Source organism: Sycon ciliatum, chromosome 10 (assembly GCF_964019385.1).
Source record: "Sycon ciliatum chromosome 10, ocSycCili1.1, whole genome shotgun sequence".
In the NCBI taxonomy this organism is placed as follows: domain Eukaryota; kingdom Metazoa; phylum Porifera; class Calcarea; order Leucosolenida; family Sycettidae; genus Sycon; species Sycon ciliatum.
The window spans coordinates 24,973,360-24,996,477 of record NC_088652.1 but is presented as its reverse complement, the minus strand read 5'-3'; the positions used below and the strand labels follow the sequence as shown (position 1 = coordinate 24,996,477).

The window sequence follows — 23,118 nt, the reverse complement described above, 5'->3', positions numbered from 1 at the left end:
CCCCTCAAACATACACACACGCACAAACAAATTGACCCGGTCTCAAATTCAATATTTAACTTCACATTAACGCTTAGTATGTGATCACCCAAGCTGAGAAATTACCTTCATACTGACTCTGCAACACTTGACAAGAGGTGATGCAAACTCAGACAATTCGTTGAGAGACTCCTACAAAAGGAAGATTCAAATATGAATATTTAAACACACGGCGAGGAGACAATAATTTGATAACCGCAATCAATAAAACTAGCTGAACCGACATTTGTGTACTTTATTCATGCAATGTAAAAATGGTGGAGACGATGTGCAATAAAACGATGAAAATATGAAGAAATGGTGTAGGGAAAAATATGGATTCAAACAAGTTTTCGTACAACACTCATCAGGAATCGTCGTTGTACTGAAGCCGGGTCGGCTTGTGTGGCCGCCTTTGCTCCGGCCGTCGGTGGTTCCCTCGTCAGTGCCCACGGCGGCTTTGGCTGAGGCGGTGTCGCTTGCGGTCCCGGTCCCACTGCCTCCTCCTGATCCTCCGCCATCGGCTCTTGCGGCGGTGGAGCTTGCCAGTGGGAGACCGAGAGCAACACTGACAGCTGCATTAACACTACAAATGCCGACTCAAAAAGACCCACCTTGCATATCAGTAGCTCCCACACCAACACCAACAACGCAATCTACAGCAACCACAACTAATCCACCATCCAAGCCCATAATTGAAAGACCAAGACGATCAACAGCCAACTACAACAGAAGCTACGCACTCAGCGGACAAGGGCGAAAGGAGGGACGTGATAGCAGGGTGACGGCCCAGTTGAGTGCAATGGACCCGGTCAGGCGGGATGGACGAGACAGAGAGTACAGAGGAAGCGGAGGATGGAACGGACGGCGGAGGGAGCAGTGAGTCGGAGAGCAGTGATGGGAGTGATGGTGGGAATGCCGGTGAGAGTGTTAGTGTTGTGCGTAGGTTTCGTGGTAGCAAGTCTTCAGTGGACAATCATCTGCTAGCTAGTCCTGATTGTTGCAATTCATATTCCGACTCTTCGTTCACTGTATTGTGCCGTGGTCGTCATGGTTATGAACTACAGTTAAAAGTGTGGGAAGCTATCTATCAGCGTCTGTACAAGCCTAATTTGTGTGTACAGAAAGATAGTATAATTGGGTTGAAATTGTTCAAGTAACGTGTCGTGTTTAGTGCGGCCAAGCTTGGCCGTTAATGTTCTAGGTGTAATGTACTGCTGTTATGTGTTATCACGTTGTCTTTCCTTCTTTTCTCCTTTGTTCATTTCTCGCTTTGATTGTTAAAATTCACACTTGTAAATTTCACTGTTGTTGCTCTTAGTGTTATTTCTCTAACTTAGATTTTCTATAATAGTTCAATTTTTGTTTCAGTGTCCTTTAGTACAACGACGATTCCTGATGAGTGTTGTACGAAAACTTGTTTGAATCCATATTATTTTCCCTACACCATTTCTTCATATTTTCATTGTTTTATTATACATCGTCTCCACCGTTTTTACATTGCATGAATAAAGTACACAAATGTCGGTTCAGCTAGTTTTATTGATTGCGGTTATCAAATATGAATAGATGCTTAATTTAAACCGCGGATTGTCATATGATATAAGTAGTCCGAGGTATTACAGGGTAACTCATCTCAAACTCTCCAACTACGGTCTCTTCGCTGCATAATTTCACTTCATGTCCAAAGAACTAAATATTGCGACAGAGCTTTCGGCCATATTTTCAATTCATTGCATTCCCAACTCATCACAACCACGCGCTCTTCAGCCGAACCATACAGACACCAGCAAGGACACTTCCGTTGAGAGATAATAATTATTGCTCCACGCCTCTAGACAGCTGTTTCGCTCCCTGTCGGAGCTCATCAGTAGAGGATGATAATGATGATAATGGAGGAATGATCATTCTTATACACCAGAAATGGCGCAAGTGCGAGCTTTCCACATAATTATATCAATGGCATATGCAAGCTGCTAAAATGGTAAAGTGTGAGAACAGCGATAAATAATCATAGTACGCGCTCATTGGTGGAGAAACACACCACACAGGCGACGAAAATCTTACGCGGAATACTGATGCCAAAGGAAAGTATATGTATGTTGTTTATTATTATGATGTTGCAATGTCCATGTATGCAGGCCAGGCGAGACTCACCGCCGAGATCCCCTAACGCGACAGGCTCGGTTGCCCTTCAGGATTCACACCGACCTGTCCGCCCGTCAACAGGATCGACAGCGGGAGGCCCCACTGATGCCGATGTCGATGCACACCAGGAAACTTGTAGTCGTGAGTGTGATACTAACACGTCCATCGGCAACCACTGACAAACTAGAGGCCAGCTGGGGCATTCACTCCAGTCAGGGATGCTTGGTCGACGCTTCGTATCAGCAGCTCAGCTCATTTTGATCAAACAAAGATATTGCAGATGTGTCTTGCTTTTCTCCTTCCTTCTTCACCGACTCGTCTTGTCATCTCTCCTTCTTTCTTCACCGACTCTTCGTGTCCACTCTGCTCTGCCACTAACGGCGCATTAAAACTTCAGAATTAAATATTGCGACAGAGCTTTCGGCCATATTTTCAATTCATTGCATTCCCAACTCATCACAACCACGCGCTCTTCAGCCGAACCATACAGACACCAGCAAGGACACTTCCGTTGAGAGATAATAATTATTGCTCCACGCCTCTAGACAGCTGTTTCGCTCCCTGTCGGAGCTCATCAGTAGAGGGTGATAATGATGATAATGGAGGAATGATCATTCTTATACACCAGAAATGGCGCAAGTGCGCGCTTTCCACATATATCAATGGCATATGCAAGCTGCTAAAATGGTAAAGTGTGAGAACAGCGATAAATAATCATAGTACGCGCTGTGGGGCCTCCCGCTGTCGATCCTGTTGACGGGCGGACAGGTCGGTGTGGATCCTGAAGGGCAACCGAGCCTGTCGCGTTAGGGGATCTCGGCGGTGAGTCTCGCCTGGCCTGCATACATGGACATTGCAACATCATAATAATAAACAACATACATTATACTTTCCTTTGGCATCAGTATTCCGCGTAAGATTTTCGTCGCCTGTGTGGTGTGTTTCTCCACCAATGAGCGCGTACTATGATTATTTATCGCTGTTCTCACACTTTACCATTTTAGCAGCTTGCATATGCCATTGATATATGTGGAAAGCGCGCACTTGCGCCATTTCTGGTGTATAAGAATGATCATTCCTCCATTATCATCATTATCATCCTCTACTGATGAGCTCCGACAGGGAGCGAAAAATCATGTCCAAAGAATATAAATAATACTAGATATAAATGGAATGCACCGAATTTTCGGGCATGGGCCATCTTAAGGGTGAAAAACCAAACAGTATAATAATGTTCTGTCATCTATGGTGCAATGCCAGACCTCATGTCGGCAGAGATGCTGCTGTTTCACCAGCACCGTTGTAAATGCAGCCATCTCTTTAATTCAGTATTCTGTGTTCGAGGTTCTTGGTTTCTCGTAAAGCAAAATACACAGTTCTATGCAATGATAGGAATTTCTTGCTACCTCGTCACGTTACAACTTTTGAAAATTTTGGTGGAACTATAATTATTATAAAGAATGATTTAAGGGAACTGAACATCTTGAGTTTCATACTGTGAACAAAAATCAAAATTAAGGCATTAAACGTCATGTACGTTCCTTGCATCCCACCAGCTTGGTGGCTTCGCAGGAGACAAAGGAAAATGTTGAACGGTCGCTGCTTAGACCACCACTAGCGGTAGAGTGCTTAGTGGTAGAGCATCGCTGGGCATAAACAATTGTCACATTTTCGATTCTTGGTAGTAAGTGTCACGTTCTGTTGTTTGCACATTCCCACAAGCAAATGAACATTGAGATCATAATTTCAAGAAGACTTTATGAGTTTCAACAGGGACTATAACGACACAAATGCGGCAAAAGCACGTACAGGAGCAAAGTACATCACATATTTAGCATAATGTGCGAATTTCAAAACAGCAAGGCGTCTCTTCGAGGGAAAGGATCCATACCAGATACATGTGCAGTACAATAAAGATGAGCGAAAAGCTACTGATTTTATCAAAAATGAGCCGCATGTTCAGCGCAAATGAGCTGTTTTCAGGCGTGGTAGCTATGGAAATACGTGTAAGAAGTGCATTGAATAACAGAGTTAGACATTGGACAATATATCAACTTTAAAACAATGATAATGATAACGATAATGTTTGTGATGCTACAACTGTAGAAGTCATCATATAAGCAATGACTTTTGCATGGAGTTAAGATGGGGCTAATTTCATTTCAAAACGATTATAAAATGAACATTTCCAAAACGTTGCAAAGAAGCTTTTGTGTGGGGTTAGTGTTACCATGGTTTTATATGTGTTTTTTTTCAGTGTAAGACTAGTCACACTTGTTGATCAGTTTCTTTCAGGAATGCAACATTTCATGTACTGTTAAATTGGATTTCTGAGAGAAAGACTTTCCACAAATTTTACACTTGAATGGTTTCTCGCCAGTGTGGATGCGTTGATGATCTGTGAGTTGCACCTTTTGTCTGTATGACTTGCCACATAGGTTACACTTAAATGGCTTCTCTCCAGTATGTGTACGTTTATGAACTCTAAGGTTGGAAATATGGGAAAAGCCTTGGTCACAATGATCACACTTAAACGGCTTCTCCTCGTTATGGATACGTTCATGAACAGTGAGGTGGGATTTCATCCTGAATGATTTAGGGCAGTACTTGCACGTAACGCGTTTCTCTCCTGAGTAAATTTGTCCATGAGAGACCAGATGATATCTCCTATTGAAGGTTTTATCGCACACTTCACACCTGAACGGTTTCTCCTCTGTGTGTATACGTTCAAGAGATGTTAGACGGGATTGAGTAGAAAATGATTTATCGCATTGCTTACATTTATGAAGCTCTTCTCCAGAATGTGAATTGGCACGATCACACGCATCATGCTGGCGATCAAATGACACCCCAGTTTCCCTACTTAGCGACGAATGATTGTGGAGGAAAGTCATCTAGGAGTTGACTATCTTTCTCAGAACACGTCTCGGAGGTATGCTGATTGTGGAGACGAATGATGGGGAGGAAAGTCATCTAGGAGTTGACTATCTTTCTCAGAACACGTCTCGGAGGTATGCTGATTGTGGAGACGAATGATGGGGAGGAAAGTCATCTAGGAGTTGACTATCTTTCTCAGAACACGTCTCGGAGGTATGCTGATTGTTGAGACGAATGATGGGGAGGAAAGTCATCTAGGAGTTGACTATCTTTCTCAGAACACGTCTCGGAGGTATGCTGATTGTGAAGCGTTTGACTACTGTGATGTTTGTCATCCTCAGATACGCTTGGCCCTAGGGGGGATACTAAAACATGTCCAATACTGTGAAGGTCAAATTCGGGACACGTGTTGGAGTCTTCGCCACATTCCGAGTCATAATCTTCTTGCCCGTGTCCTCTGTAATGATCTGAAACTGAGATAGGATAGTTAACAGCTTGGTTACCGCTGTTTTGCGATCTATGGTCAATGTCCTTTGCCGATGTCATGAGAATCGAGCATGTATTTTCGACAGCTGTTGCTGGAAGCCCAGTAGGGTTTGTATCTTTCTTCCTCTGGCACTCTGGGCGACAGTCCCTGACGCGGTCTGTTAGGTTCAGCGGTGGATGATCTAGCTGTAAATGGGTGGTAACTGATGGTATGTTCCAAGGACTGAATGAGGTATACTGATTTGCAGAATGGGCAAAGGAGGCTTCAGATGTCGCTACTTGATTTCCACCTACGGCGTATGCGTTGTGAAATGCTGTACAGGTCCTCCCTCGTTAGTAGATAATCTCTGGGCCATCGAAAAAGTTATCTTATAACGAGACTTATCTTGTAGCAGGACTTGCAGCTAAAGGTAAAATAGGCACTACTTCGTACTTACCCGGGCTACCCTCGATACAACATAAATTATCGATGCTTCAACTCGTTATAAGATAATTGAAAATCTCCAATATAACTCTTCCTTGGATGCAAACATTGCAAAGGATCGTCCATATTCACGAATACATAGACATAATACGTTTTCTCTTTCTGCTTTATCCTACGTGTTTTGGCCTTGGTCCTGCATGGTCAATATTATCTTATACTGAGGGTTTGGCACTCCAGGGACCTGGGCAAAGGGTCGTTAAAACGGATTTTATGTACTAACGGATTATGTTGTAACCGGACCTGTAAACAGCTGTATACACCACGTTTCGGCAGGGGATTTCAGATTTCTATTTACTAACGGGGTTTATGAACTAACCGGACTCGTTATAACGAGGGAGGACCAGGGCGTAGAATAAGATGGTGGATTCTGCGGTGGAGGACACACAACTGACCTTTTGCTGGTCCATATCACCAAAGGTGGCAATGGTGAGAATGTGTCAGAGGCTACACTCCCCTTGGATGTCCAGTTTAAATCAGCCATGATTCACTTACTGAAGTTCTTATGCAATTCGTGCAACCTGATTGGTTTTCCTTCCTAAAACGGCAAAGTATCTGCCAATATCAAATATCCAAATGCCAAAACGAACTCTCCTTACTTGAAGACAATAGCTTTAAAATTAGTTTTATCCAGTTTTTAACGAATATATACGTATGCAAACTCGGTGCTCACTCATCACGTCACATCATAGCAGTCGATATTCATTTCCACGACTCTACATTCCGCACTCTACTATTAACTTTGATAATCACGCGCACATGCACACAGGTACAAAAACGAACTCTCTTTCTCTCTCACACACACGCACACATACACCACAGGTTCACTCGCTACATTTTTCCCTTCACCTTCACACCTGCTTTGGGATCACACCAGATTTGATATGCACTTCAGTATGACACTTCAACACCAGACTAGGGATAGTGCAACTTTGGACAGTTTCATGTTAGATATGAATTTAGAACTGAATATACTGTGGATGTGTACATAGTGCCAAGTGCGATAGTGGCTCATAAACCAGTAAATCGAGTTATGTTGACGCTAGATAAAATAATATGGGTGAGGTGTTTCGAAACCTTGCACTGTTATGCTGTGCACATAGAAGAAGTGAAGTTCTTTGAGCAACAGGGAAAAAATCACATCTCAAGTTATTCTTCACCATCGTCATCCATAATGTCTCCAAAATTTATGAACCAGGTTCTGGGGATTTATTTTTAAAGTGGTGATGCACCAAGGGGTAACCAAGGGGTATAAAGTACAGAGTTAGACGCGTGAATGTACGCCAGTCGGTACGAGTGCAGAAGGCCTTTGTCTGTGATGAGATCGCCAAGTGTAGGATAGAGCATGATCGGCTGAGAAGAGAGTATAGCCAGACGAGTTCCAGGATACGAATGACATTGTGCACATTGGATTACACCCCTTTTTTTCAGGTCGTATCGGAGTGCGACACCAAGCAACACCGGAATCTGGTGGAGCGCTATTCCAATAAGATTTCTGTATGAATAAATAAGGCTATGAATCCTTCCAGTGCGGAGGCCAATTCATAATCAACCTGTCGAGTCTGTCATTAAAGGTCACAGAGAAAGAATTTAGGGAAAAAAAGACGAAGTAGGAGACTCAGCGTGACGACAACACTGGACGTGACCACCAATGATTAGGACGGTGAGGGAAACGGCATTTACTGATGAGATTCTCGCATTTAGTTGAGCGAGGGATCGAGCGTAGGTATGGGTGTGTGTGCCTAAGTGTTATTTATCCATATTGGTCCTTCATAGCAGTCTGTGTTGCAATGTGTTAATTAGTACAACGATGATTCGTGATAAGCGTTGTGCGAAAGCTAGATCTCTCCGGTATGGGCGCGTTGGTGATCGGCGAGATGTGATGATCGTCTAAATGCCTTTTTACATTCGGTACACTTGAATTGCTTCTCTTCAGTGTGTGTGCGTTTATCACGTATAAGGTTGGAACTGTCGCAAAAACCTTGGTCACAATTATCACACCTAAACGGCTTCTTCCCGGTATGGATGCGTTCATGAACAGTACAGCTTGATTTCTCACTGAATGATTTAGCGCAGTACTTACACATAAAGGGTTTCTCTCCTGAGTGAACTCGTCCATGACTAACAAGATGAGATCGCGTACTGAAGGTTTTATCGCACACTTTACATTTGAAAGTTTTCTTTTCTGGCTGTACACATTCATGAGATGTTAGACGGGATTGGATTGGATTGGATTGGATTTTTATTTATAGTGGTGACTATAACAGACAATTGCCTAATAACAATAGACCCACTCGAGGGAAAGATGCAAAAAGATATGAATAATTAATATAATAATAGACTACCGGTATTGGATAGGTGATCATGTTCGCATTTTGCATAGCTGAAAGTCATAATTACTAGCGTGAAAAAGCAAGGCATTGGGGTAACAGTTTCTTAAAACGGGCGGAGTTATCCACACAGCGAGCTAGAGGGTGCAAATCATTCCACAGCTTAGCACATTGGAAGGAAGCGCCATGACGGGCAAAGGCAGTTCTGAGCATGGGCAACTTAAGAGTGCGTGATACAAGGCTGCGCGTTGCAAGACCATTATTTAAACGCTCGAACATTTGACTTAATGTGACACTACAGCGGCCTTCCAAACAGCGCCACGTCAGATACAGTAATTTCTTGCAATACATGGTTGCCAAACGATCTAGACCAAGTCTCGCAAATAAAGGGCTTGATGGGCTACAAAAACCAGTATCGTACACTGAACGCAAAGCTCGCTTTAGCATTCGTTCAAGCCTACCTAACTGGGTTAAGGAAAGGCCAGCAGAAAAACAATTTGATGCATATAGAAAATCTGGCAACACTAGGCACTTTACGAAGGTTTCTCGGCAAGTCAGCGGAATATTGTGTCGATTTCGGAACAGAATACCAATTTTACTGGCTAGTTTGGAGACCATAGAATCAACTTGAGTGCTCCAAGAAAGATCCTGGTCCAAATGTATTCCAAGGTACTTTGCACATGTCACTTGCTTGAGCTGCACTCCATGGCAGTAGACTGCAAATTGGTGGTCAGTAATATGTGGCGTAGACAGGAAGAGCACTTGTGTCTTCCGAGCATTTAGAATTAAATTGCGGTTTGACAGCCAGGTACTAATGGCTGAGACAGCTGCAGACAGGGAGTTGCTAAGCGCATTCTTCTGCGTACCGCAAACATACAATAGAATATCGTCAGCAAATTGAATAACTTTCACACAAAACTCGGAGACAATGGACTGGATCGAACGAACATAGAGTACAAAAGCAGCGGACCAAGAACAGAGCCCTGGGGAACGCCACACATGCAGGGGAAAGGAGGGCTATAGTTCTCAGCAATGTGCACTATTTGGCGACGATTGGACAAATAGTCGGCAAACCAAACTAATGCTGAACCAGATATGCCAAGCTCAAACAAATCATTAATGAGCACTTGGTGCCTGACCTTGTCAAATGCTTTGGACATATCCACGAGCACAGCACCAGTAATTTGTCCGGCATCGCGAGCGCGAACAAACGTGTCCGTGACGAAAACTAGAGCGTCTTCCGTTGAATGTTGACGTCTAAAGCCAAACTGACAGGGAGGGTACAAATTCTCCTTGTCCAGAAATGAGGATAGTTGTCTATGGACAATTCGTTCTAACAGCTTCGACACAATTGGCAGGAGAGACACAGGGCGATAATTTCCCGGATCTTGAGGATTTCCAGCCTTGAATACCGGCGTGACATGTGCTAACTTCATGCCGTCCGGCACAGAACCAACAGCAAGAGATGCATTAAATATCAATGTTAAGGAGGGAGCTAGCAAATCAGCGCAGGACTTCAGAAGAAATGCGGGTATTCCATCACTGCCTGTCGCTTTGCTGGTGTCCAAGGAACCCAACAGTTTACGCACACAACCTATTGACACCGAACTGAAGGATGTAAAACCTTTAGGTCCCACTGGGCCCTGTGGAAGACACAGTTCAGGTGCTCGTTGTTGATCACTGACAACATCAGCAAATACACACCCAATGTTGCTTGCAGAGCATTGTGGAACGGATTGAACACGTTGTCTTCCGGATAACTCGTTCAAAACCTTCCACGTTTTCCTGGGATTACCTTGAACACTGGTGAACTTAGACTGAAAAAAATTCGTCTTCAATTCACGGTTCATACGAGTCACGATACGCCTGGCTTCTTTAAACGCATCGTAATCAGTCTGGCACTTAGATTGCAGCCATTTCCGATGAGCGTGGTTACGTCGTCGTATCAACAGGAACAAATGTTCATTGACCCATGGTGAATGCTGTCTTGGTCGGGAAGACGCGTGGCGCAATGGAGCATGTGCATCAAGAATGGGCACAACCTTAGTCAGCCACTGTTGCCACATGTCATCGCAGGACCCACGAAGTTCACAGAGGTTGGCGCAAGATATATCCATACGAAGTGATGCCAAGTCCATTCTCTTGAAGTTTCGATAAAGTCGCTGAGAAGGCAATGCTGTCGGCACTGGTTTAACACAAATCTTGGTTGCAATAGCACAGTGGTCGCTGAACGGAACTGGACACACATCAGGCGGGGATATGATTTGAGCTGTACTATAGACATGATCTAATAGAGTGCAGCTCCCTTGCAGCGTTATGCGTGTTGGAGATTTTACAAGTTGATGCAGGCCTAAGCTGGTTGTGATGTCATGCAAGGAAGCATGCTGGGATGTGGGAGATTGACTGACCAGATCAACATTAAAGTCACCACAAAGCAGAATATTCTTGGCTTCTCCCGATGCCTTGTGTAACATGGCCTCGAAAGTCTGCCAGTAAGCTAGTGACTGACTCGGTGGGCGGTAAATACACCCGACAAGAAGAGGTTGTGGGTGAGCTTTGATCTCTACCCAAATGCATTCAACGCCATCGGCTGTTAAGTCGGGACGTAGGTGACTAAACAGTGAGTTATTAACATACAAACATACACCACCTCCGGGTTTGTCGCGCCTGTCAAGCCGAAATAAAGTATAGTTTGCGATTGACATCTCCATCGACGGAACGGAGTTGTTAAGCCACGTTTCACAAACAGCAGCAATGTCAGTTTTTGTGTCCGATATCAATTGGGACAAGTCAGTAAGTTTATTACGTAGACTGCAAATATTCAGGGACAGTGTCCGTATACATCCAGGGTAGAACGGGGTTGCGCCTGGGTTCATTTTACTACTACTAGCCATGGTTAATCTTCAGTACTTTGTTCCTTCGTCGGCATGGACGCCTCGTCATGGAAGCGCCACTTTCTGACTGTGTGGCCGATGGTGGCAGGCCAAAACGCAGGCGTGAGTACGGTGTTGATGACATCAGCCGGAATGGTAACTTTTGCGTATGCTGTGCCGAAATAACGATTTGTGGCAATTGAACAGCGGATGATGTCAATGTTACGATCTGCACAGTACCTGACAATAGATTGCGCCTCACAGCCAACTTCAACATTTCCTACATGCAGCACTGCAAGGCGTTTGCGTTCTACTCCACTTAGAACACCTGGGGCTGCTGTTACAGTCACCTCCTTCACATACTTCGATGTGACAGATGAACGTACATGTAGTTCAGTACTGCCAGTAGCACTCGTGCCGGGATGTGAAGATGACCCACCTGATGCACGTGGGCGGTTTGGGCGTCGTGGACCTTGGGTTTGCCAGGACGAGTTCGAATCTTCAGTGCTGCCAGTACTCATACGAGCGGGTTTGTCGGTTTGCTTGGTCTGCTGGGTGTCGGTGGCAGTTTGCATAGACTGATGCTGTACATGTTTGTGGGAGTACGGTTTGGGTTCACAGGCTGGGGCTGGAGCAGACTGCGCTACGGTAGCGTACTGACGGTTCCTAACGTTAGCTGTGCTTTGCGTCTTCGCGCCCTCCTGCTGCCCTTCGTTTTTCATCGTTGCAATTTCCTGCTGTATGTGCTCGATGGTGGACTTCATCTCCATGAAACCAGCCATCTTCATAACCATGCCTTCAAGGGCCTTTGTAAAGTTTGCTAGGGAGTCATGCAGTGAAATACAGCTAGCACAACTTACTGGGGCAGAGCTTGCGTTGGTCCCGATTCCATTAGTCCGCAGGATCGCCACAAGTTCTTGTCGGCTCAGCTTCGATTGACCTTCTTGGAGCACCTTCTTGGATCTTGCAAGGTCACGGATATTGTCATATGACATTGTAGCAAGGTCTACTTCTTCATTCTCACTCATGGTCTCACTCATGGTATGCAAAACGACTGAAGATGATCTTGGAAAGCACCGGAAAGGCGGAGCTCAAAAACTTGCATCCGCACTACAGTCAGTAGGAGTCGGGATTGAGTAGGAAATGATTTTTTGCAGTACTTACAACTATGCGGCTGTTCTCCAGTCTGTGAATTTGCACGGTCACGCATTATATGCTGACGATCAAGTGACACCCTGGTTTCCTGGCTGAGCGACGTATGATCTTGAGGAAAGTCAGCTAGAAGTTGAGTGTCTTCAGCGGAATGCGTCGCCAATGTATGCTGTTTCTTAAGCTTGTAATGATCATAATGTTTGCCATCTTCAGATACGCTAGGCGGTCGATGAGATACTGGAACATGTCCGATATTTTGAAGATCTACTTCGGAAAACGTGCTTGAGTAATATTGTCTTCTTCCGAGTCATACTCTACGTGCCTGTGTCCTGTGTAGTGATCTGAAACTGAGATTGGATAGTTGACAGTTTGGTTATCGCTGTCTCGCGATCTTGTTTCAATTTCCATTGCCGATGTGATAGGAATCGAACATGGATTATCGAAAACTGTTGCTGAAAGCTCAGTAGGGTTTGTATCTTCCTTCCTTCGACACTCTGTTCGACAGTCCCTGACGCGGTCTGTTAGGTCCGCCGGTGGATGAACTAGCGATAAATTGGTGGTAACTGATGGTATGTTCCAAGGACTGAATGAGGTATGCTGAATTGCATAATAGGCAAAGGAGGCATCTGAGGTCGCTATTTCATTCTCACCAACGGCATATACGTGGTGATGAGCTTAATAAGGTGTACCAGAAGTTGGTGTGTTCTGCGGTGGAGGACACACAGTTGACCTTCTGCTGGTCCATATCACTAAGGGTGGAAGTGGTGGGAGTGCATTAGAGTCGACACTCCCGTCCGAAGTCCAGTCAAGATCATCCATGATTCACTGACTTTTATACAATCCTTCCAAACGCAATTCTAATGCCACGCAGGTCAAAGTATCTGACTTCAATACCAAAAATCCAAAGAGCAGGAACAACTTGTCCTAGGAGGTAAGTATTGTGATCAGTAGCACCTATGTTTCCCGAATATGTACATAAACAATCTGCTAATTTGTCACGTCTTTAAGTTGATATCTATTTCTTAGCCCTTACATTTAGCGGACACCTTATGATCTGTTCACATCATGAGTGCACACGCCGAACCACATACATACACAGTAACACACACCCATCCACACAACCCGACACCCACTTAAAGACACATTCAGATACACGGACACACACTAACACAAACACGCTGTGCCTGAAATGATCGAATTGCAGGACTGCAGAGGAGATTCTCTTTGACCTTTCTTTGATGTAAATTGCAGTGAATTCCTTTAGCGTCAGCACAGACACAGCTTTATGACTTCAAATGTAGTCATCAAAAGTATTTGTTCAGGGAACGAGATAATCATAATCATATGGAATGGATGATCAGCTCCTCATGGAAATGTATCGGGTCATATCCTGCCTTGCTTGTGACTTAAGAGAGCATGTCTGAGAAAACCAGAACATATGTGCAAGTCGATCTCTCAGATTTCGCTCAAATTTTGCAGGTAGGTTTGCTTTGGGGTGTAGATCGACATTCCAAAGCCCGCACAATATCTTTTGAAGGGAACCATGAAATTGGCATACCCCTCAATATTGGCCCAATATTGGCACGATTTATGGGTCTACAAACGAGCCACGGCACAGCGTACAAGAACAAGCTACGAACAAAACTCCATCAAGCCAACATTACCTCACCTTAGAAGAGTTCTTGGGGCAGCACCACTTAGCCACGCCAGCATCCCAGAAGACGAGGGAAATCATCCCTTGACGCCACAAATGATCGTCTTGAAAATAGCCAAATTACAAGCGCTGAAAAAACAGCGAGCTACGTCCTCAATCAGCAAACACTATACACCGGCAGATAGTAGAACACCTCTTCTAGCACTGAGGACATGTCCCCCATCATCCTTTTGGGGTTTTCTTGAAATAAACAATTTTGAATTTTTCCACTCGACCATTCTGAAATACGTCCAAACTCATACCTGCGCAGGAAAGCTCGCCCCTCCGCGACGTCTAGTCAGCAATTTCTACTCCAACACCACTCCCAACGCTGCAGAACAAAGTTTATTGTTGACTCTGACAAGGAAAAGCAGCGGTGATGACTTGTCACTCCAAACGACAAGCTTCTCCTTCCGCCACCAACATTTTTCGTTGCAACAGTTGATGCAAAAGTGACTGAATTTTTGCGTGTAGTTTTTGGATTTTACTGCAAGAGGAATGAAGAAATCACGTGGATCGTGACGTAGAATAATGCTTTCTGGTACACGACACAATGCACACGATCACGATCGTTCCTGAGGCGCTATTCGAAACAGACCATGAGGGAGGAGGTAAGACGCATTATATTTCTTGCATGCTCTGCTCAGAACATGCAGAAACTATCGTTATAACGCTAGCCGTATTGCATTGGCAAGAATTATTGGAGATATTTCCTCTTGCAGTAAGAACAGGGATGCATTTTTTCACACTAACCTCGCTCATCCCGAACATGCCATGGTTCAACAGGAACTACGGCTGGTTTACATGCTGATGATCCACGTAGATCTGCAACAGCAAGGAATGAGCGTGGTCCATGCCATCAAGGTCGGTTGGAGTTGACCAGCGCGCGCGGCCAACACTGCACTGGTTGCATGGAAGTATGTGGCGCGCCCTCGGCCACATGGCAGATTTCTTACGTCATGAACAACGTGATTTGACCCTAATCGCCAGTCTCTGTGCTGCATGTTGAGGGAAAGTCCCAGCTGGAAGGCCTACAACACGACATGCGTGCTCTTGAGCTGGACATCAAGATGCACTTGATCCGATCTAGATCGACGGGTGATCCATGTAAGTGCAGGGGCGCTTGATCAAGGTGACTCGGAACAACTGCTGAACCGTGATCTACGAGACCTGGCATTCTTGTGTCACGAGGCACGTGATTTCATCATTCCTCTTGCAGTAAAATCCAAAAACTACACGCAAAAATTCAGTCACTTCTGCATCAACTGTTGCAACGAAAAATGTTGGTGGCGGAAGGAGAAGCTTGTCGTTTGGAGTGACAAGTGATCACCGCTGCTTTTCCTTGTCAGAGTCAACAATACACTTTGTTCTGCAGCGTTGGGAGTGGTGTTGGAGTAGAAATTGCTGACTAGACGTCGCGGAGGGGCGAGCTTTCCTGCGCAGGTATGAGTTTGGACGTATTTCAGAATGGTCGAGTGGAAAAATTCAAAATTGTTTATTTCAAGAAAACCCCAAAAGGATGATGGGGGACATGTCCTCAGTGCTAGAAGAGGTGTTCTACTATCTGCCGGTGTATAGTGTTTGCTAATTGAGGACGTAGCTCGCTGTTTTATCAGCGCTTGTAATTTGGCTATTTTCAAGACGATCATTTGTGGCGTCAAGGGATGATTTCCCTCGTCTTCTGGGATGCTGGCGTGGCTAAGTGGTGCTGCCCCAAGAACTCTTCTAAGGTGAGGTAATGATGGCTTGATGGAGTTTTGTTCGTAGCTTGTTCTTGTACGCTGTGCCGTGGCTCGTTTGTAGACCCATAAATCGTGCCAATATTGGGCCAATATTGAGGGGTATGCCAATTTCATGGTTCCCTTCAAAAGATTTTGTGCGGGCTTTGGAATGTCGATCTACACCCCAAAGCAAACCTACCTGCAAAATTTGAGCGAAATCTGAGAGATCGACTTGCACATATGTTCTGGTTTTCTCAGACATGCTCTCTTAAAGGTTCTAATTACTTGAGGAAAGAGCAATGGAACAAGTCTCGTTCCTTGGCACATGGTAGTTATAATGCACATTTATGCCTACCTTATGATTTCACGGTATTGCTTAAGAAATTCATGCTAGATAAAGAAACCCAGAGTATCGACGATCTGAGTTTGTCCCGGTATTGCAGGTATAAAAATATGTATGTATTTAGCATACTCCAGCGGCGTAGCATATTCAGCTCGCACGCAGTGCATCCTGCTGCGATTCTAGTAGAAAGCCTCTCTACCTCGCACTGGTTTCATTCAGTAGAGAAAGATATCCTTTACATACTGAGATATCAAAGAATCGTCGGGAATAAGAGTCCTCGTGATGACAGTCGACGTTTTTTTTCTGACCCTTCCCCTTTTACATCTTTTCCTCGAATATATGATTTCTTTTGTGTCGGGAGTCTTCCCGCGTACTACATAGTGCTAAAGACTAGCGTGTGGGATTTACAGGGGTACTGCTTATCGCAAGACTGTGTGAAATCACAAGAAGTGAGTGTTTTGAAGTCTAAAGAACGTGTTCCGCGGTAGCTGCTTTGATGACCAATAGGCCATAGCTTAGTTGTAGATCATTGGTTGACACAATATCTTCTTTCAAGTTCATCAAAATGTGTCAACAGAAAGGAAATTTAACTCCGACGGTGAGCCTATTAAATTATTATGAAAAGAAGAAAGACAAAATGTTACGAGTTATGACTAACCGTCCACCACCGACTTACGTAACCAGATCTTATACAGTCAGCGAGTGCGACAAAACGGCACAAAACGGACGAGGAGTACTGAGACATTCGGCGACCTGACACCTAACTCCAACACTTCTCCAAGGCGCAAACCAACAACTTTCGGCATTCTTTGTTGCCTTGATGCGTAACTCGTGATCTTCTTCGTTGCCCTCTCCTTCCCCTCTTGGACCTTTCCGAACCTGAGCCTTGCAAGTTGGAAGGTTGTTGGTTTGCGCCTTGGAGAAGTGTTGGAGCTTGGTGTCAGGTCGCCGAAAGTCTCAGTACTCCTTTGTCAGTTTTGTGCCATTATGTCGCACTCACTGACTGTATAAGATCTGCTTACGTTGGTGGACAGTTACCCATAACGCGTAACATTTTGTCTTGCTTCTTTTCAGAAAGGAAATTGTTGGTCATAATCTACTGTAAAAATATAATGAAAGTAGAAGAAAACACATGAGAACGAGGTACGCAGCAACTATCCACGACTGTAACTAGATGATAAACCGTCATAAAGTGCGATAATAGGGCACAACGCTTACTCTTTTGTACATTTATTAATGGCTCAGTATTCGAGTTAAAAATAATAGAAGAAATAACACAATCACAATCACATACCCTTGAACCTACCAAGCTGGAAGGCTGTAGGTTTGCGCACTGGAAATGTGTGAGAACTAGGTCTCAGGTGGTTTAATGTCTCAGTAACATGCCAGTTGTGTGCCCTGTTAACACACTTCCTGACCATTTATTATCTTGTTACAGTCGCGGATATTTGCTTCATAACTCGTTTCACTGTGATTTACATTTTCATCAAACTTTTGAACCGTGAGAAGTTAGGACGTAAAATATTTGACAAGTTTTGAGAAGGACTAAATGTTACTATACAACAATTATTACACATGGGACCAAGGGTAAATATAGACATTACCTTTAGCTTTGTGTGCAAACTCCAGAACAGCACAGCGCCTCGTCCAAGAAAAGGAATTAGAATAGCCGACCAAAATCAGTACAGATTGATCAAAAATGAACCATAAAGGCACGTTCAGCCGAATGGAGTTTTTAATGCATGGTAAATATGGAAACATGTTCCTGCTGTGTAGGAATGGAATAGAAAACAAGGAATGCAACAGTGGATATCAACTGGAATACAAAAGAATTATAGTGTCTTGGATGTCGAACATGGTGAAGTTAGCATACATGCGGTTACTTTTGCAAAGATATGGGTGAGAGCTGTAAACTGCAATAACGCTATTTGCGGATCAGTACGGGCCTGTAATGATACCATTTTCCATAATCATGAAAACAAGCCGTATCTGTTTTACTGTGTTGGTATTCGTGTGGTCTTCCAAGCGATTTGGTTTCAATTAAATGACCCGTCGCTAGCACTTGTTCAGTTTTCCGCAGGAATGGATGCGTTCATGAACTGTTAGGCTGGTTTTCGTAGTGAAAGACTTTCCGCACTCTCTACCTGAATATGGCTTCTCGCCAGTATGAATGCATTCATGAACTGTGAAATTCCACAGTCGTAGGAATGCCTTGCCACATTCTTATACACTTGTATGGTCTTTCTCCAGTGTGGACGCGTTGGTGATCTATAAGATGCCCTGATTGTCTGTATGACTTGTCGCATCGTTGAAACTTGAATGGCTTTTCTCCAGTATGTGTACGTTTATGCCGTCTAAGGGTGGAACCTTGGTAAAATCCTTGGTCACAATGATCACACCTAAACGGCATATCCCTGGTATGGATGCGTTCATAAACAGTGGGGTATTTTGACTGAATGTTCGAGAGCAGTTTTGCATGTAAAGGGATTCTCCCCTGAGTGAACTCGTTCATGGCGGACAAGAAGATGTCGCATACTGAAGGTTTTATCACACATTTTACATTTGAAAGGTTTCTCTACTGGGTGTGCACGTTCAAGAGATGTTACACGGGATTGAGTAGAAAATGATTTATCGCAATGCTTACATTTACGAGGCTCTTCTACAGATTGTGAATGTCCACGACCAAGCATATGATGCTGGCTATCAAGTAACACCCCGGTTTCCTTGCCGAGAGACGTATGGTCTTGAGGGAAGTCAGCTAGAAGTTGATTGTCTTCATTAGAAAACGCTTCGGAGTTAAGCTGTTTCTTGAGCGGTTGATGATCATGATGTTTGGCCTCCCCAAATACGCTAGGCGCTAGGGGAGATACTGGAACATGTCCGATATTTTGCAGGTCTACTTCGGAAGACGTCCGTGAGTAATTGTCTTCTTCCGAGTCATACTCAACGTGCCCGTGTCCTGTGAAGTGATCTGAAACTGAGATTGGATAGTTCACAGTTTGGTTACCGCTTGCTTGCTATCTTTGTTCAATTTCCATTGCCCATGTCATGGCATTCGAGCATGGATATAAGACAGTTGTTGCTGAAAGCTCAGTTTGTATCTTTTTTCCTCTGGAAATCGGGCTGAGGTTCTTTTATGTCCAGCATTGGATGATCTGGTAGAAACATGTGCATAACTGATGGTATATTGCAAAGGCTGAATCAGGTCTCCTGAAGTGCTTCATAGGCAAAGGAGGCTTCTGAGGTCGCTTCTTGATTCCCACTACCGGCGCATGCGTGGTGACGAGCTGTATAAGTCGTACCATAATTTCGTATATTTAAAGGTGGAGCGCACGCAGTTGACTTTCCGCTGGTCCATATCACTAAAGATGGAAGTGGTGGGAGAGCGTCAACACTCCCCTCCGAAGCTGTATTTCTCGAATAAGTACATGAACCCTTTCTATTTTTCACGTCTTTAAATTGATATCATTCTATTCTAGACCCTTACATTTAACTGATATATTATGATCTTTTCACATTATGAGTTCACGCGAGAAAACACAAACATACATACACACAATCACTCACCCCTCAAACATACACACACGCACACACACATTGACCCGGTCTCAAATTCAATATTTAACTTCACATTAACGCTTAATCTGAGATCACCCAAGCTGAGAAATTACCTTCATGCTGACTCTGCAACACTTGACAAGAGGTGATGCAAACTCAGACAATTCGTTGAGAGACTCCTACAAAAAGAAGATTCAAATATGAATATTTAAACGCACGGCGAGGAGACAACAATTTGATAACCGCAATCAATAAAACTAGCTGAACTGACATTTGTGTACTTTATTCATGCAATGTAAAAACGGTGGAGACGATGTGCAATAAAACGATGAAAATATGAAGAAATGGTGTAGGGAAAAATATGGATTCAAACAAGTTTTCGTACAACACTCATCAGGAATCCTCGTTGTACTAAAGCCGGGTCGGCTTGTGTCGCCGCCTTTGCTCCGGCCGTCGGTGGTTCCCTCGTCAGTGCTCGGCTTTGGCTGAGGCGGTGTCGCTTGCGGTCCCGGTCCCACTGCCTCCTCCTGATCCTCCGCCATCGGCTCTTGCAGCGGTGGGGCTTGCCAGTGGGAGACCGCGAGCAACACTGACAGCTGCATTAACACTACAAATGCCGACTCAAAAAGACCCACCTTGCATATCACAGACTGTCTTCGGCATTAGCTCTCTCACTCATTGCCCGAAGGCATTCACACCCACCAAACTGTGCCACTTTGGAATTATCTCTCTCACGCATTGCCTAAAGGCATTCACACCCTTCACACTTCTGAGCCACACTGGAGCTCTCTTACACTTCACTGACAAGGAAAAGGGGTAAGAAAAGGGTACCAGATATCCGGTAATCGCCTACACAACTATTGCACACTTTTCAGTGTTTGTTTCATTCAGGCTCCTTATCCCTTATTTATGCTTCCGTATACCTTATAATAGTTGTGTTTTTTCATGTCCATGGATCATAGTGATGTTACATCATGGGTTTGGCGTAGGGCAAAGCACCGAGAATTACGAGTAACTATAACCCTCACACAGAAGCTGCATGACCCACCAGAACCCTACATCATATTCATCTGCTTGTAAGAAGCTTGTTGCATGGCCTAACCACTCATTCAATGCAAATTGAATACCTTATGCCAAAAATAGATATTGTTTATCATCAAGTACACCTGCCTGATGGATAATTCAGCCGAGGTGGTATCTGAGGGAATTGACATGCCCTCGGCACATGAATGGCTATCCCGCATCGCACTTGTCAGATTGCCGCTGTGGGTAATACCGGATTTTTCTTGATGCCTAGCCGCTGCCCAAAACTCGGCTAGCCTCCTCTGCTGCAATACCGCTACTGAGGCAGCCACATCAAATCCATCCACTTCCGCGCCACTCCAATACTGCAGCATCTCTGCCATCATGGTTTGATCATTCTTCACGGCCTCCAGACTTAGATGGATGGCGGCTCTCGCACTACACCCAGATCCCTTGCTGCTCATGCAGGGGTTGCTTGCAGACCGGTCGGGGTGTTGCAGCTACTTACTGGACCCCAGAATAATTGTGAAAACCTCTCCACTCGTTCATGTGGCCGCAGAGCCCACGCAGGGGCAGCACTGTCCGGTATATCCATCATTACCGTGATGTGAGAAAACTCGCTGGCTACTTGCAGCAACATGTGCGACTGAAGGCAATACACGACATACGGGTACCGACCGACCGCCAGTAGTCGACATATACGGCGGACCGCCAGCAGGAAATTAGTGGCTGACTGGCTACTAAGGGCAAATATGGGTGACCCGTAATATACTGTCTTCTGAACAATGTGCAAGTGATTACTTATAGGTCACAGACTGTCTTAGTCTGTCTGTCATACGTCCCATTGACCAACAGCAACATTCAAATTTGGCAGACCTGCAGCAGGCGACACGATGGTTGGCTGACGGGCAGAACTGGACGAATCATTCGACAGATTCCGCGCAGATGATACTGTATCATAGTATGTGATGGATCAGAAGTAGCAGCCATGGCCAAATTTGGCAGACTCGCAGCAATTGACACTGGATTTGACTGACCAGATCAGAGGCAGCAACGAAGTAAAATTCGTAGTTGGCTGAACAGCGTCAATGGACAAATTTGGCCGCCTCGCTGTAGATCACACTATATTTGGATGAACAGCCGTAAGAGGCCGTACACGATATGCTTGGCCAGCAGTTGACGTCGACGTCGAGGACTCGACTCTGGCTGCTCAGCAGATGAAAAAACCGGCCGAAGCAAAAAACTATCAGGCTGCCTACGGCTACGGCCCGACAGGGTGAATATTTCACTAGCTAACAGCTAAGCAACAAATCGTTCAATCACGTCTTTCCTCTGACCACCAGCATCGATTTTCTTTCCTGATGTAAATCTACAGTTGAAGCCCTGTTCCCGTCGAGAGAACACTCTTCCATGATCATGATAGACCCAAAAAATTCACACAACTCCAAAATACAAACTGCACCAACGAAAAGCCACTGCGAACGGTGGCTCGGCAATGGCTTTATTTATTGATATTATATCCTCTTCCTGATTTTTTTCTTTTTTTTTCTTCATAATTAGATGCATAGAGATAAGAAAAATAAGCACAAGATACTGCTGCTAGTCGCACAGCAAAGCACACAGAAACGACAAGATGTTACAATGAATGTAACAACACCCGTCCAAGCTAAAGGACCTACATCCCTGCCCCAGGACGGTATCTTGAAAAAACCCACACACTCACCACACGGTCATCATACAGCTTCAGTTCAATCACAATACAGTAGTATTCTTCCCATGCAGATTCAATTGAACTCCCCTGGCACTAGCTATACAATCTGAAGCTGTACGTAACCATACAAAGGCCCGCGACACACACACCACCCCTACGTTTTTAAACTAAAAAAGAAAAGCAGTCGTAACTGCCACAGCCACATGGCCAAAAAGAAAACCGATAAGATTATATCGATAAACACACACCCAGAAGTCAGGGGTGGGAGGGCGGGAAACAAACTGCACCAACGAAAAGCCACTGCGAAGTGACAGGAATGCGGTCAAGCACAACATTTTTGCTGAAGCAAAAAGTTGCAGGGAAATCCCAAAATCAGTGCGATTTTACATGAGCCCCAAATGTTCAAGTTACCCACAAAGACACAAGCTTTCCAACTCTCTTTGGCCGTTGGAAAGCGTACCATGTTTAGTGCGGCCAAGCTTGGTCCTTAATGTTCTAGGTGTAATGTACTGCTGTTATGTGTTATCACGTTGTCTTTCCTTCCTTTCTCCTTTGTTCATTTCTCGCTTTGATTGTTAAAATTCACACTTGTAAATTTCACTGTTGTTGCTCTTAGTGTTATTTCTCTAACTTAGATTGTCTATAATAGTTCAATTTTTGTTTCAGTGTCCTTTAGTACAACCACGATTCCTGATAAGTGTTGT

At 44.5% G+C, this 23,118-nt stretch overlaps 1 protein-coding gene across 1 annotated transcript; it reads right to left on the bottom strand.

The window, feature by feature from the left end:
- Window positions 1-4,113: 4,113 nt before the first annotated feature.
- LOC135826761 (zinc finger protein 271-like) lies at window positions 4,114-8,223 on the bottom strand. Its single transcript, XM_065339367.1, has 2 exons — window positions 7,870-8,223; window positions 4,114-5,060 (listed from the first exon to the last, which is right to left on the bottom strand). Exons 1-2 carry the CDS (start codon window positions 8,095-8,097, stop codon window positions 4,458-4,460), a joined length of 831 nt encoding a protein of 276 aa, XP_065195439.1. The 5' UTR covers window positions 8,098-8,223; the 3' UTR covers window positions 4,114-4,457.
- Window positions 8,224-23,118: the final 14,895 nt, after the last annotated feature.